General features: G+C 34.2%; 8 protein-coding genes across 8 annotated transcripts; 7 read left to right on the top strand and 1 right to left on the bottom strand.

The window, feature by feature from the left end:
- Positions 1-1,251: 1,251 nt before the first annotated feature.
- OCT59_027717 (uncharacterized protein) lies at positions 1,252-2,124 on the top strand (the record flags this gene model as incomplete). The annotated part of the gene is made up of 1 exon (XM_025320499.2): positions 1,252-2,124. The coding sequence occupies one exon, from the start codon at positions 1,252-1,254 to the stop codon at positions 2,122-2,124; it is 873 nt and encodes a 290-aa protein (XP_025171225.2).
- Positions 2,125-3,215: 1,091 nt separating this feature from the next.
- Positions 3,216-3,707, top strand: OCT59_027716 (uncharacterized protein; the record flags this gene model as incomplete). The annotated part of the gene is made up of 2 exons (XM_066137181.1): positions 3,216-3,220; positions 3,278-3,707. 2 exons carry the CDS (start codon positions 3,216-3,218, stop codon positions 3,705-3,707), a joined length of 435 nt encoding a protein of 144 aa, XP_065993595.1.
- Positions 3,708-4,026: 319 nt separating this feature from the next.
- OCT59_027715 (uncharacterized protein) lies at positions 4,027-4,920 on the top strand (the record flags this gene model as incomplete). Its single annotated transcript, XM_066137180.1, has 2 exons — positions 4,027-4,471; positions 4,625-4,920. 2 exons carry the CDS (start codon positions 4,027-4,029, stop codon positions 4,918-4,920), a joined length of 741 nt encoding a protein of 246 aa, XP_065993594.1.
- Positions 4,921-6,399: 1,479 nt separating this feature from the next.
- On the top strand, positions 6,400-6,975 carry OCT59_027714 (uncharacterized protein; the record flags this gene model as incomplete). The annotated part of the gene is made up of 2 exons (XM_025320498.2): positions 6,400-6,839; positions 6,921-6,975. 2 exons carry the CDS (start codon positions 6,400-6,402, stop codon positions 6,973-6,975), a joined length of 495 nt encoding a protein of 164 aa, XP_025171224.2.
- A 2,672-nt stretch (positions 6,976-9,647) lies between these two features.
- OCT59_027713 (uncharacterized protein) lies at positions 9,648-10,682 on the bottom strand (the record flags this gene model as incomplete). The annotated part of the gene is made up of 1 exon (XM_025327460.2): positions 9,648-10,682. One exon carries the CDS (start codon positions 10,680-10,682, stop codon positions 9,648-9,650), a length of 1,035 nt encoding a protein of 344 aa, XP_025171222.2.
- Positions 10,683-11,233: 551 nt separating this feature from the next.
- On the top strand, positions 11,234-11,788 carry OCT59_027712 (uncharacterized protein; the record flags this gene model as incomplete). The annotated part of the gene is made up of 1 exon (XM_066137179.1): positions 11,234-11,788. The coding sequence occupies one exon, from the start codon at positions 11,234-11,236 to the stop codon at positions 11,786-11,788; it is 555 nt and encodes a 184-aa protein (XP_065993593.1).
- Positions 11,789-12,298: 510 nt separating this feature from the next.
- On the top strand, positions 12,299-13,375 carry OCT59_027711 (uncharacterized protein; the record flags this gene model as incomplete). Its single annotated transcript, XM_066137178.1, has 3 exons — positions 12,299-12,779; positions 12,849-12,976; positions 13,055-13,375. The coding sequence occupies 3 exons, from the start codon at positions 12,299-12,301 to the stop codon at positions 13,373-13,375; spliced, it is 930 nt and encodes a 309-aa protein (XP_065993592.1).
- A 114-nt stretch (positions 13,376-13,489) lies between these two features.
- On the top strand, positions 13,490-14,457 carry OCT59_027710 (uncharacterized protein; the record flags this gene model as incomplete). Its single annotated transcript, XM_066137177.1, has 2 exons — positions 13,490-13,586; positions 13,643-14,457. 2 exons carry the CDS (start codon positions 13,490-13,492, stop codon positions 14,455-14,457), a joined length of 912 nt encoding a protein of 303 aa, XP_065993591.1.
- Between the last annotated feature and the right edge of the window lie 63 nt (positions 14,458-14,520).

Raw genomic sequence — 14,520 nt, 5'->3', positions numbered from 1 at the left:
AATTTGTATATCTATCGATTTTGACGAATTTCATTCATTCGATGATTAACATGATGGTCTTTAAGCTGTTCCTACTTTCAGTAATTGGAAAACTCGATTTCTGACGGACATTCGTTAGGAGTTTGGTAAGCAAGATTTCATCACCATTTATTTCTAATAACTTGTTTGTTCGTTTAATGTATAACATTTATTAATTCTTTATTTTTAAATTCGTTCCTGTTAGCAATCAGAACAATCAGAAACAAAAACGTACCGATTTTCGCTTAATCATATTACTTTTATTATGATTGTATACATTGATATAAGTTCCCATTTGAAATAAATTATATTTACAACTATGATTGTACAATCAAATTTTTGAATATATTGTAAATTGTAATTAATAAAGCGCATGTAGGCTGGAATTAAAACCATTATTTTTAATAATTTGTAATTAATAATGCGTAAATAAATATATAATAAATAAAATAGGTGCATCATAAACATTTTATAAAACTGATTTTACCAATCGGCTATTACAAATCAGCTATTAATCAGTCATCAATACATTATCAATCGGTCATTAATACGCTACCAATCGGTCATTAATCAGATACTGCCCGATTGCTGTCGGATTAAGCAAATCCAATAAGTCATCAATCGGTTATCAATTGACCATTAATTGACCATCGTTCAGCCATCAATTGACTCTCAATTTGTCACCAATCGGGCAGCCCGGATGATAGCCGGTTGTTGTTGGATTTTGGCAGAAATCAACTATCAATCGGGCAGCCCGATTGGTATCAAATTGAAAAAATCAGTTACCAACTAGGCATCAATCGGATTTCTTCGGATTTTTTTAAGCGCTATTATTACAATTCAAGGGAGAGACATTTGTTATTATTGGACGGGATCCAGGCTGTCATTTTATTGCTTTAGGTGGAAAAAATATAATTATGAAAAAATGTAATAATGACAAGTACACATAATGAAGCAACGTAATTTTTTATTTGATCTAATATTTAAATCGGGTTAAATTCTCTTTTCGCGCGTAGTAGGTATACAGTATAAAATAAACCTTTTTTCCAGCGCATTTACGCAAGAGATTGCATATTAAAAAAAGTATATCTAAAAAACTTGATCCACCAATAAAATCTCTTAATAAAATTACTACGCCTAATCATGTCCAGTTTATCATTGCTCAACTCTTCGGGAGTCATGCCTTTTTTGACCTTAACCGCTGTTTTTTTGTTCATTGGTCCAGTGTTAATCATGGGGATCGCTACCATGTGGTCAAATCTCAAACAAAAAATTTCCGATGAACTTTCCGCACATGTCATCAAAATTCTCATCGATCTTGGTATACTAAATAATATACCGGAAATCAGAAAGAGGTCACTTTATGACCAGATCTTTACTGAACTTAATGATAAATTTGACACATGTATTTCCGATATTAATTCTACTTTCACTGCGAAACTCGGCAGGATCAATAATGATTTTAATAATAAACTTAATGAAGAAGTTAATGCGGGGTTCAGCAAAATTAACACTGAACTTAATAGTAAACTTACCGCGGAAGCTGAAAAAAATAAGGCATGTGATGATGACTTCACTAGGGAGGCACAGAAAATTTTTTTAATGGTCAATAACATAACTACGAAAGTTAATAATATCGAAGAAGCCTGCCATAATGAATTTAGCAGAATTAATGTTGTTATCGAAAATCTCCAAAACGAAACAAATCAACATTACGCAGTAGTTCAAAGATCCGATTTTGACCAACAAAGTGTGTTCAATGAATCTGAAGTTAATTCGACCAATGAATCTGAAACTAATTCGCGAGACTCTTCAACTAATTTGTCTCCAAGCTCTTCTTCTGGAAGTTCCAATTTATCTGGAATTTTTGATATTACTGGAGACATTAAAATTCGCTTTAAACAACACTTTGATCGACTTATGAAGGTGAGGAATTATACTTTTGATGAGATGTGTTACTCGATAGCGGTAGATATTCGTAGTCTTGGAGGGAGTATTAAAATCTCAACAGTGAAAAATTTTTATAGTGGTGTTGGTCGCAATACAGTTGGTACTGTTAATCAGATAAACACATGGGTAGCTAGTTTTAATAATAATGCAGAGTAGCGGGGAAGGAACTGCCATTATATGGGTTGGGGCTCGGCAAAATTCCTCCCTTGAAACAACCTGCTACTCTATTATTTTTTACTTTCATTTTTACATAGCAGGCTGGCCCTTTCTCATGTATTACTTTGCAATAAAGAATGTTTTGATTGATTTTTAAAATGTGTGCGTTTTACAAATGTAAATATAAATCAATACATGTGTTATTCAGATGATTATTAACTCTCATGATAGTAAACTAAATGATTCCCGATTTATACTTTCATTTGAGGGAAATACATAATAGCGTCATTATGCGTGTAAACAATCGAAGAATTAAAATGATTCCCGTTTTATACTTCCATTTGAGATAATCACAATACTGTATCTTTTATTAATATGTAATCACATTTACATTCAGGTAAAGGAACTGCCCACTACATGGATTAAGGCTCAGCAGGCTTATCAAGCAGGCATGTTCTTTTATGCCTTTCCTCCCTTGAAACATCCTACTACTCTATCATTTTTACTTTCATTTTTTTCTTAGCCGGCCTATTTCTCATGTATTACTTTACGAAAAATATAATAAATAGCTTTACTTTGATTTTTTAAAATGTGTGAATTGCAAAGGCGATGGTCAGTTGATACATTTGTGCAATCCATAACGCATACACATTTCCGGAAAAATAAAAATCTTATCATATAATCGCCAATGCAAAATGATTGTCATCTGTGATCGCATAAAAACACGATGTATACCTTGAACATTTCATTCTAAGTCCCATTTCCAAGTTCCGTGTAAATATGATTTTCTCATGCACAAACTGATTTGGCACTGATTAAGTATATTAAGCGAATTTTATCATGTGCAAATTGTTTTTGTCTCCATTGAAGCCTTTACTGATATGCAGGAATACAATGAAAAAAATTATCTGAACATCAAATTTTGGGGCGATTAAAACATAAAATTTCTCATGCCAAGTCTTGGTATGTGTGATACATGAATTGTCAACATTGCACATACCAACTTGGTACACAAATCAAGATGGCTTCATCATTATTTAAAGAGGCCTCCTAAACCTCGTTAAATCAAAAAAACTTTGTATTACAACGAAATGTCGTAAGTAAAATTTTTCTCTTGCTAATTATTTATTATTAATACTTACTTTTTTAATAGTTCTTTTAGTGGTACTATAGATGCTGTTCAAGATGGAACCTATACCATTCAACAGAAGGAAGCTCCATATTATTATTGGACAGTATTTGCTGATCGAATTGGTCTCTGCAATCTTGATGATGTAAATCAAGATCAGCGATGGTATGTTAAAAAAGAAAAAGGCACCGGCGGATATACTATTACTAATGTTAGAAGAGGGCTTGCTGTCCAATATAATGGAGACGGGTTATATAATAAAGACAGGTTATACTTTGTATTAGCTGATCCGGAATCTATTAGGCCTCAACTTTTCGCTTTGAACGAGAGTGACACACAAATTGCAACTATTCCTGAAAAGCAACCTGTGGCAGTTGAAGATCATGCAATTGTTATTGCTGATATTAGATCTAGTTCGAGTGAATGGATTGTAGCAAAATCAGGACTGTACTAGCCACAGATAATTAATATTTTTTTATTTGCATTAATGTAACAGCGATATATTCACAACTTTATGTATCAGTTGCTTGGGCAACATTTTTTATTTCAGAAATAATAAAACATCGTTATAATGGGATGAGCCATGTCTCGGCCTTTATTTTTTATTTCACCCAAAGTTCTTTGAGCAATCAAAAAAAATATGAATCTGTTTTCACCTGAACAATCGAATAAAAATGAATATGATATTTTATTATAATATACTTGCTATAGCTATAAGTCTTTAAAACCGCTATAAATCATCAAATTCGCTATAAACTCCCTATATCTGTAAAATGGCTAAATCTAACAACCATAATGGTTTGAATCCTGCAGTAGTGCAGGCATTGAACAATCTGCAATATAAGTATAGTGGTGAAACACCAGAAATGTGGTGTTCTTGTGTTCATTATCCATTTAAGAAACTTCTCGAATATAACCCAAAATACTTTTCGAAGAATGGATTTATTCAAATGATTGAAAGATCATATAAAGATGGGAAATTTAAAACTGGGAGATGCTCATTTCATATTTATTGCACTGTATGTGACTCCTTAGTAATTATTCGTGAAAATACCATTGAATGTGGTAATGATCATCTGAAGAAATGTATTGCTAAAACAGCAAAAAGGCATATTGCATATTCTAATCCTATACAGAAAAATGTGAAAAAAGGAGTATCATCAGAACTAAGTGATGACGAGATTGAAAAGATTTATCAAATATTTGGTTTTATATTCAGTAAATACTGGGCTAAATTTAGTTATGCATATGAATTTGAAAATAGGAAAAGGTATGTCAATTGTTTAATTAATAGTGCAAAAGTTATCCAACGGGCTTGGAGAACTTTTAAGTTGAGACCTGAAACTTGGGTAAAACGAGTTTGAAATATAGTGAGAAATGATAATACTCCTGACGAGAAGAAATATTTAGGTATAACTCCTCGTGATATAAGAATTCCTGATGATCAATATGTAAACTATTTTGGTCGAAGAATTCTAGCCAGAGATGTACCTGCACATCATCAGAATGAACCTAGATTGCGTGATTTGTATTGTCATTATACTCCACATAATTGGGCAGAAAATAAGAAAGACCAGTTATATGTTCGACTAACTACTGTAGCATATATAGTTACTTTTATAAAATCGTATCAGCAAGATTATAGATTCGTTGGTTATAGTGATTGAACTATTATGCTAAAATATCTAGCAAATCCTGGACATTACCGTACTACTAAAGACTATTATAACAATATTGTTACAAACTTTGTTAAAATTTCAGAATATGCGTGATATAAATGTAAAAAGGAAGGTAAACTATATCCATGTAATTCGCTAGAAATTGACATGTTCAAATCTTCCTATATTAGTACTATCGATGGAGACTTAACTATTATAGATTTCTCAGATATTAACAATAATGTTGAATATGTGCAACGAGTTTTTCGAGCCATAAATTATTTATCAAAATAATACAGTATACCATGTATTCAGTATTTAGCATAATTATTATAATAATACAATAAATCGATTTATTTTTACTTTGCTCCGCCACAATTCATGTAGGAGAACAGTGTGCGACATAAATTAGCATGTTTTCGATCCTCGTTAAGTATATATGATGTAATAGATGATACTCCACAAATCATCTGTGAAACTATGCTTGTATGACAAAATAATTTCACACATAAATCGATCCCCCCAAAAAATATTTCGAATTTTTTCTCACGGAATAGCATTACTGATATGAATATTTGCTCTGGAAGGACGGACTATTTCTATTATATTCTGAGCTGAACATATGTTACTGGATCTTAGTATTAAGCGGTCGGGCGGAAAAAAAACTTCGTATATGCATTATCCCCAATACCCTTTGAAAATATCTAGATCTTCAATGCACATTCCACATGCCCTTATTCTCGAACACAAAATTTTGGCGTAAAGTGCCTTGCATATTTCTCCTATCTCTTCCCAAACACAGAACTCGTGCTCAAAGAAATGAGAATGTGGGAATGCGAGACATTTAAAAAGGCAGTATGACGAAAAGGTATTAAAATTTACTGTACATTATTTTTTACTTCGCCTAGCAAGCTTTTCACTAATATTTAACTTTCACTATATTAAAATATGGAAGAATTCCTTTTAACGAGAGAGCCTCTCAGTATCGTCAGGATTTCCACAGCATTGTTCGTATGAGTGGAGCAAGGTGGATGGACAGGTGTTCTTGAAAAGGAGGTAGAGAACTTTGAAAATGTTCTGAAAAGAGTTTTAGAACAAGTCCCCTCAGAGAACATTGAACGAAAAAAGAAGCTTCAAAATTTCGGCACTGGAAAAAAACTGGCGAAACGGGTAATGTGATAAACTATTTTCATAATGAATATATGGATATGATGACATGTTTTTTTTAGGTTTTCTAGTATGGTATTATCACTAGCGAAGAGGCTGATGTCTGTTGTAATATTATTACTTCCCACACAGTAGTAACTAGTTTTATACCATATAGCTACATACCAAACATTTTGCCGGCATTTGAGACTTTATGAAAATGAAAACCTAATCTGATCCCGTGATGTAAAAATAAATTATTTGTCAAACGAGCCTTGGAGACTAATTTTAAATACATTTTAGGTCGCAACTGCATTCAAAGATCTATGTTCACTCTCAGAAATGGAAGCGTTAGTAATCGATACAAAAGCCTGGTATGAAGATGCAAATACAAATTTACGATCTTTGAAGCGTGACATTGGACGATGCATGACTGAGAGCGCTAGTTATGAGAAAACCATGTGGGAGAGAATAGAAACAGAACTTGAGGAAATAAATGTGAAGAATCTTGGATTCGATCATCCGATTTGTTCAGGTGTTCTAGATATCAAGTCAGAACCCTTTACAAATATGCCTGGATCAGTTTCTGATATTTTTAAGGAACCATTTCAAAAATATAAGTTAGAACAGAATCATGATATAATGGAAGCTTATAAAGAATTTATCCAAAACGAAGAATTGAAAATTAACATAGACGAACTTTTGGGTAATATTAATTATGGAGAATGGTTGGATAAGCCCGAAGAATTACAAGATTTAACAAAACGGATATTAGAATCTATGTAAGTCACTGGCGAGCAATTATTGCCGAAATCTGTTTATATAATTTTTTACTTTGCTCATTAACCAATAAATAATTATAGGCTCAAGGTTTGGAAATCGCCAAAATATGATGCATATATAAAGAAGGGAAATTGATAAATGAAGGATCATATGTTTGTGAGGTGCTTGCGCCATTACTAAATATAATGATGAGCGATTTACCAGGAAACCCGATAGCATGGGATATATGGTAGGCTTAGCTCAAAAAGTTTCATTACTCCACTATCATATCTGCTATAATTAATGTTTTCTAAATTAAGGAGTGAAGAAGGGAGTTCAGCTAGTGCCATACGAAAAGGTTCTCGTAAAATTGCCTGAAGAGCCGATTATATGATGGTAGCCCAGTTCAGAAAAATGCTGAACTTGAAATTGTTTATCTTGAGATCGGTAGACCTAATTCCAGTCAAGATAAGCGGGATCGTGATCACAAAAAATTAATACGTTTTTCCAAGGATTCTATCGACACCACGAGGAATATAAAAAACCTTAAAAAGATATTTAACCAACTATCGAGGAGGCAGAATCTGACCATATTCACTATTAACATCGCAGGTACGAATAATTTACTTCTATTTTTTTATATATTCATAAATCATTCATATTCCGCTCGATCCATTTCTAGGCGATGTTATAGAACTTTATGCTATGTGAAAAGAATCAGGAATTTACAAGTACTGTTTAATAGAGGAGGCAACAATTCCGTTGCATATGACTTCCCCAAATGCCGTATACCCGCTTATACATGCGTTGATGACTCTGAGAACGGCCGTCACATGTACGATTCACAAAACATTATATAGTTCTGACTCTGGGGATAGTGAGCATAGTTCTAGTGAAATGGTAGTAACAGTTACGACCCCCAAAAATTCATAGAATAGAGATTTCATACATGTAATTTTTATTAAGTTATATTATTAATAAAGCAGTGTATTAGATAATAAAAAAATTCTTAGCATTTTCCTCGAGAAACATCATTATGTCCCAGAAAATTTTCTTGGCAAATTTCTGAATCTATAAAATTCTCAAAATTTTTTATTATCTATAAGAAATGACCGGTATACTAACGCCATCTTTTCACGTATATTACTCAAAGCAACTTAACCAGCTTTTTCGTTCCATCAAAATAGATACATGGCAACGTCTTACTTCACAAAAACATCCATTATCGATAGAACAGGCAAGTAGTATCCATCCCGAAGTGGAAGATTTGTTAAATAAGGCGGTTGGAAATTATATTAAGCAAAAAAAGTGTCAGAAGATGAAGCCTATTACTAGCGACTGTGAAACTTCGTTAAGGCAAGAAAATGAGGAGTTGTGTATATCAAAGCAGGTATTGGAAAAAAAGATTGAAGAGCTTCTCGATTTGCAAGAACAGTATAAGTCTCGTGAGGTAGCTATGACCAAGTCTTTAGAGGAAAGTGGTGAGAAAGTCGCCAAATTATCAAATTCGGTAGCTTATTTCAAGAGTATAATCCCTGATACGAAAAAAGCTCTTGCATTGGCTGAAAAGTCTATTGACCTATTAGAGAATAAATGACGGCATTTGGAGGATGTTATCTCTGCCAAGGATAGAAAAATTATCGCTTTTGTTGATCAGATTCTTTCTTACACGAAGTACAGTGATGTAACTACAGAACCGGAAACGTATTCCAGCAATTGTGAAAGAGATTTATGGGCGAAACGACATAGAGAATCTGAATATGACCTAGAGGTTCAGAAAAAATACACATTTCGGGATTTGGCAGGTAAATGATTATCAGGTAATTGGTTGTCGGCACAGCTAGTTGGAAGTATTGCCCAACGATTCGATTTCCTTTTCCAAATTGAGCGGAGTGTCCCATCAAAGTGAAAAGGATTCAGATCTCGGTTTATTTATATCGATGACCACAAATTCCTTTTATTTCAAATAACCATCGATGACCTTTGAAGCTTTGTGCGGATCAGCATCTGTATAAGGACTTATAATGTTAGCAAGTTTTCGGGTTGAACCTCCACTACTGAAGAGTACAATATGCGTTGCATTTTCACGAATATCCGTAGAAATCCTGTGAAATTTTTGTGAGACATAAATAGAAGAAATATTCTCGTGGTGACCTCTACTAAAATATGGAATAATTTTTTTCTGTATAGCTGGAGGGTCTGAGCAGACATCCTCAAATATCGTTAGTTTACTTCTTTTAACATTGAACTTTTTTGGATCTGGAATTTTATCAGGAGTGAGTGTAGAGAATGTAATATCTTAATAGTATGGCTTGGATTTATCTTGCGCAAGATATTTATAAAAGTTTCGAACAATTCTATATTTAGGCTCGTTAAGATGGTGGCCACAAAGTATCACGTCATTGCATTTAACATTGCGCTCACCTATTTTAGAACTCTTTTTTTTCCTAAACATATAGTAAAATTTGTTCATCACCAGCAGGTTTAGAATCATATTCGTTTTACCCGAATTGCTAGCCCCTGCAACTATAATTCGAAAAGGCCATGCCGGTGCATGAAGATCACCCTGATATTTTTTCGAGGGCTTGACTTCGTCCGCTGCGAATATTACGTATTTCATGATTTGATCCAACTAATTATTATATCGAAAAATAATGTAACAATTTCTCAAGTTCTGGCAATAAATGCTTTGCCCAATAGATTGGGTTACCCACTTGCATCATCCAAATATCCCTTTTTGATTAGCATATACCTAATGTAGGGAAAAAGGTCACATGTGTAGGGCACCGAGATAAGACATATACCTTCTTGCTTACATATGTCTCGCTTCAGGATTTTTGTTCATCTAAATCTATCTGGCCTCTCTTATGAAACATTGAATTAAGACTATAGTGTTGGGATCCATGATATTCAAAAGCCAATTTTAATTCTTCATTATAACCATCTAATTGCATTCCATTCAAAAATGATGGTCTGCAGGATGGGAATTTCTTGCCTAGCAAATCCTTAAAAATGTATCGGCAATTTCTTTCAGTAGTATGGTGGCATAGAGGACACCACTCAAATTTTTTCATGATATACTTTAATAGATACTCCCATTGATGCACACCATTTTCACAGGACCAGAGGTATACATTATGTCCATTTATTCGCCCGGTCTTTTCCAGACAATGGCCACCACGCTTCTTAGCATATTGATCGGCTTTAGTCAATTTATCATTAGCAACTTGAACATAGTGAACGAATTCAGTAGGATAATATTTCCACATAAATTCATCTGGTGGATATTTGATTTTATCAGGTTCCTCGATTACTTGAAGTTCCTCAAATTTGAAAGGTCTTTTGGGATTTCGTCCCATCAAATGAGCAGTAGATTCAATAGGTCCATTTTCAAGATAGTATAAGATTGGCTGTGGCGGGTTCTTCCTAATAACAACTCTTTTTATCTTATAGACACGCAAGCTCCAGTATGGATCAGTTGCTCTACGCCTATGGTCTCCTTCCAATTCACCTGGTTTTAACAAATATCTAACCGCTGTACCCTTTTGTAACTTTATCTCCTCATCTTTTCCAATTGTGCGCTTAGCTTTCCTAGAAGGTTTTGATTTAACTTCTTCCAAAGTCATAGCATGAGCTGGAGACATCCCAATAAGGTGTGTCTTACTGTTATTCAAATAATCAATATACTTCTTAAGAATTTTTTTCCATAGTCTTGATCGCTCTCCGTCAGTTAATCGTCCCTCTATAGCATATTGGACTTTATATATTAATTCTGCTATTCTTTTCTTAAACGCTTTAATCAAAGCCAAGCTCTCAAAACTATAAAGGTCGACAACACGTATTGGGACATTGTATTGTTGCATTTCTCAAAAGAATGCACTCCGAAACGAAGCATCACCATCAGTCATTAATAATGTTGGCCATGTGAGAGGATTAGAAAGATCCTCAAATACTTCTTTTATCGCATTCCAGATTTCTAAACTATTTCTCGATATTATTGAGCGTGCGTCCTTAAAACGTGTTGCCACATCTATGATTAGAAAAGTATAAACGAATATCCTTCTACCATCCTGATCATCGTGAGTGTGGAGCAGAATGTCACACTGCTGAACCTTGTTTGGAATCTTAATCTTTGAAAAACTTGCTTCAGCTTTGCATGGTAGTGGTTGTCGATAAATTTGATGGATATATTGATACACTAACCACTTTGCAATATCTCACAATCGAAAAGAATATCCTTCTTTCTGGTATGCATTATATAGGTTTTTGGCATTGGTATAAAAGCCAGGTATATTATAAAACAGAAGTCTACAGACTATATGGAGCTCTTCATCGGGATTTATTACAATCTGCAGTTGACTCATTCTTAAACACGATTATATGATGGTTCTATAAATCAGGGCTGAATAATATCATGTCAACATTCGATCCAGCATATTCACAACTCTTAGATACAAACCAGGAGCTTCGTAGTGAGCTTCAGGATGAAATTTCCAATAATAAAAGTAATGAGAAAAAATTTTGTTCTCTTGTGAAGGAGCTAGAGCAATGTTATCAAACTATCTCATTACAGGATAATACTATCATAGCCCATGAAAAAGAGGTAGAGAAACTTAAATCGGAAATATCTGATTTGCGAAAACAGCTTAGGATCTTACAACAAGATAAAAAATTCAAAGATGAGGTTAGGTCTATTCAAGATGGCCGAATCATAGAGCTTGAAAATAAGGTAGAACGTCTTAAGGCAAGAATCCGGATTCTCATAAATAAAAAAATCTCAATAAATGCTTTAGATATGGCAACAGCTGATCTTATTGGAAATATTAACAGAGGGTTAGATCAGATTGAAAATCATATTAGAGGTGCCGGTACACTACTGCCAAATCCTATTAATATTTTAGATGGTATCAGGGGCTTGTTAAATACTATTTGGGTTACTTTGCAAAATGCCACAACTGAGCGGGATTAATATCAGAACATATTAAACGAAACAAATGAGCAGGAATGGGTTCTTATACAGCAGTTAAGGGATATGAGAAATGAAAATCTGCGATTCCAGCAGTTATTAAATGAATCCCGAGCTCAGGCTGAAAGAACTGTAAGGGAAAAAGATAATGCTTAAGGAGAGCAGAACTTGGCTATGCTGGCCTATAATAATGAGAGACAAGAATCTCGTCACTGGATGTTTTCATATCAGGATAAAAATAGGCGTGTCCAAGGATTATTGCGAGAAAAATTTGCTAAACAGCTATTGTATCAGCGAGATACTAACCGTCTTCAGCAAAATACCTGACAGTTGCAAACCAATGCCCAAAACCAGGTAAATAGGATGTTAGTTATTATAGCAAGAAAACAAACCCGCATTGGTGGATTGCTACGTGAAAAGTTTGTTTTCCAGCTAGTGATTAGGCAAAGAAACCAGAATATTTTAAATTTGCAGGGACAAATTTTGGCGCTTCAGAATAACCCATTAGGAAATATGGCAGATGCTAGACGTTTACCAGTATTAACTATGATTGCACCGGTTCTTGCAAAAACTAAGCCCTATATAGGCCAAGAACCTCCTGATGATTATTTAGATAGACTTATTCAATCAATATCATTTGCACAAGAACATATGACTGTTCTTGAAAATGCAAATACTGGAGATTTCGATGATGTTGTCAAATGTGATATTTTTAAAGCTCAGATGGGAGGAAAATATTTACCAGTTCCTGCCCAAGATCCATATAATGGAAATGCTAATATTAATTCTCCAGCTACTTTACGTGCTTGGATGAGATCACATTATCAACGAGAAACAGTAGGTAGTCGGCAGTCGGTACTTCAAAGATTAACTCAAGAAAAATTTCTACCCTCAGACACGCCAGATACTTATGAAAAAAGAATCCGACCTTTATTATTAGGTGTAGCGGATGGTGATGCACAAACTATAGGATTTCTTAAGAACTACTTGTCAGGTAATCTTTATACATAGATGCGGGCTATCGCTCCTGCTGGTATTAATGCATTTTTTACAAATCTAAAAGACATGTGGCTGGAGCGTGCTTCCAATTTAAATGGAGGCCAAAATTATCAGAATAATTCTTCAGCTGAAATTGAAAAATTAAATTCCCAAATAGCCTCTTTACAAGCACAACTAACACAACCGGCTCAAGTACTACACTCCCAGAATAATGAAGTCTCGGCCAATTTTGAAAAGTTAAATTCCAAAATAGCTTCTTTGGAGGCATAGTTAGCGGAATCAATGCAGGTGCATTCTAAACTTGCCCAACGTTTACAGCTATCAGAAAATGTAGTTAATTCAAATAATGCTTCAATCTTTGATAATTATATTAATCAAGAATTGGAAAAAAGATTAGGAGTAATCGAAATTAATTTAGCCAAACTCACCAAACTCGTAAGAGAAGATACCATAGATACCAAATCAGCTCAGTATCAGTGTTCAGAATTCTCAGACTATAATAATGGAGGATTGGAAAAAAGATTAGAACGAATTGAAGCCCACTTAGCTAAATTTGCTAGAAAAGATACCAGAGATACCAAAACACCATAGCGACAACGCTCAGAGTCCTCACCTTTTGGAGGATTGGAAAAAAGATTAGGACAAATCGAAGCCTTATTGGCTAAATTCGCTAAAGATTCCAAATCCAGAAGTAGTCGAGTTCATATGGCTACAGTAGATGAACAGTCTGATCCCATTTTTTCTGATGATGATATATCAAAACCTGAGGACAATGATTATAACTCTGATAATTCATCAGCCGGTTCAGACTCCGGAAATCGTGATATGAATATTTACATAAGTCATAGAAAAAAAAAGTGAATTACACTGAGCAACGTGAGTATTCTGATAAATCCTCAAAGTCTAAGGTGTCTAATAAATATGATCTTCGTAAGGTAAAGCAAGACAATAATTTGTCTTCTACCCATAATGCCTCATCAGATAAAAATAGTCATGGTAAGCGTGTGTCTTTAGAAGAAACTATTCGCAAAATCATTCAAATTGAATTTGAGAATTATCTTCCGTACATAATTCAGCAAGCTAAAAAGTGTGCACCTGCCTTAGCTCAAGATTCAGATGAAGAGGATGTTTTGGATGGACCTATGGAGATAGATTTCGTCAAAAAGAAGGAGCCCACCACAAGCATTGCATCTATAAAATGCAAGATTAAGCGTCTTAAAATTCCAGCTATGGCACTGGACTCTTGTGCCGAACTTCCCATTATAACACCTGATATTGTTGAACGCGTAGGATATAGAATCGACAAATCCATAAAACATGATCTTAGTGGTATTGCTACTGTGCCAGTTGAATCTATTGGAGTCGTCCACAATTTACCGATAACCTTAGCTCCTAGATTTACTATATATGAAGATTTTATAGTTGTAAAATACTCTAAGCCAATGCTAATATTTTCGAATCCTCTTCTTAAGAAATATAAATGTGCAATTGACTGGGACAAAGATGAATTAAAGATTTCTCATAACGGTAAGGATTTAATTATTCCAGTCACCATGCACAAAGTCAAGAACAAGCTCGAGGTGAATTGTATAACCACTACTCCCGAATGTGATGAATCCTCGATTCCGGACCAAGTGGACTTGAGCGCGAATGAGACATTAAAAAAAAAGTGAGTTATGAGGAACTTGAAAGAATGTTATATAACACTCTTAAGTCTAAAGAAAATCTCAATGAAT

This window comes from Rhizophagus irregularis, chromosome 7 (genome assembly GCF_026210795.1).
Source record: "Rhizophagus irregularis chromosome 7, complete sequence".
Lineage (NCBI taxonomy): Eukaryota > Fungi > Glomeromycota > Glomeromycetes > Glomerales > Glomeraceae > Rhizophagus > Rhizophagus irregularis.
The sequence above is the reverse complement of the archived record's forward strand: the minus strand, read 5'-3'. Positions and strand labels throughout refer to the sequence as shown.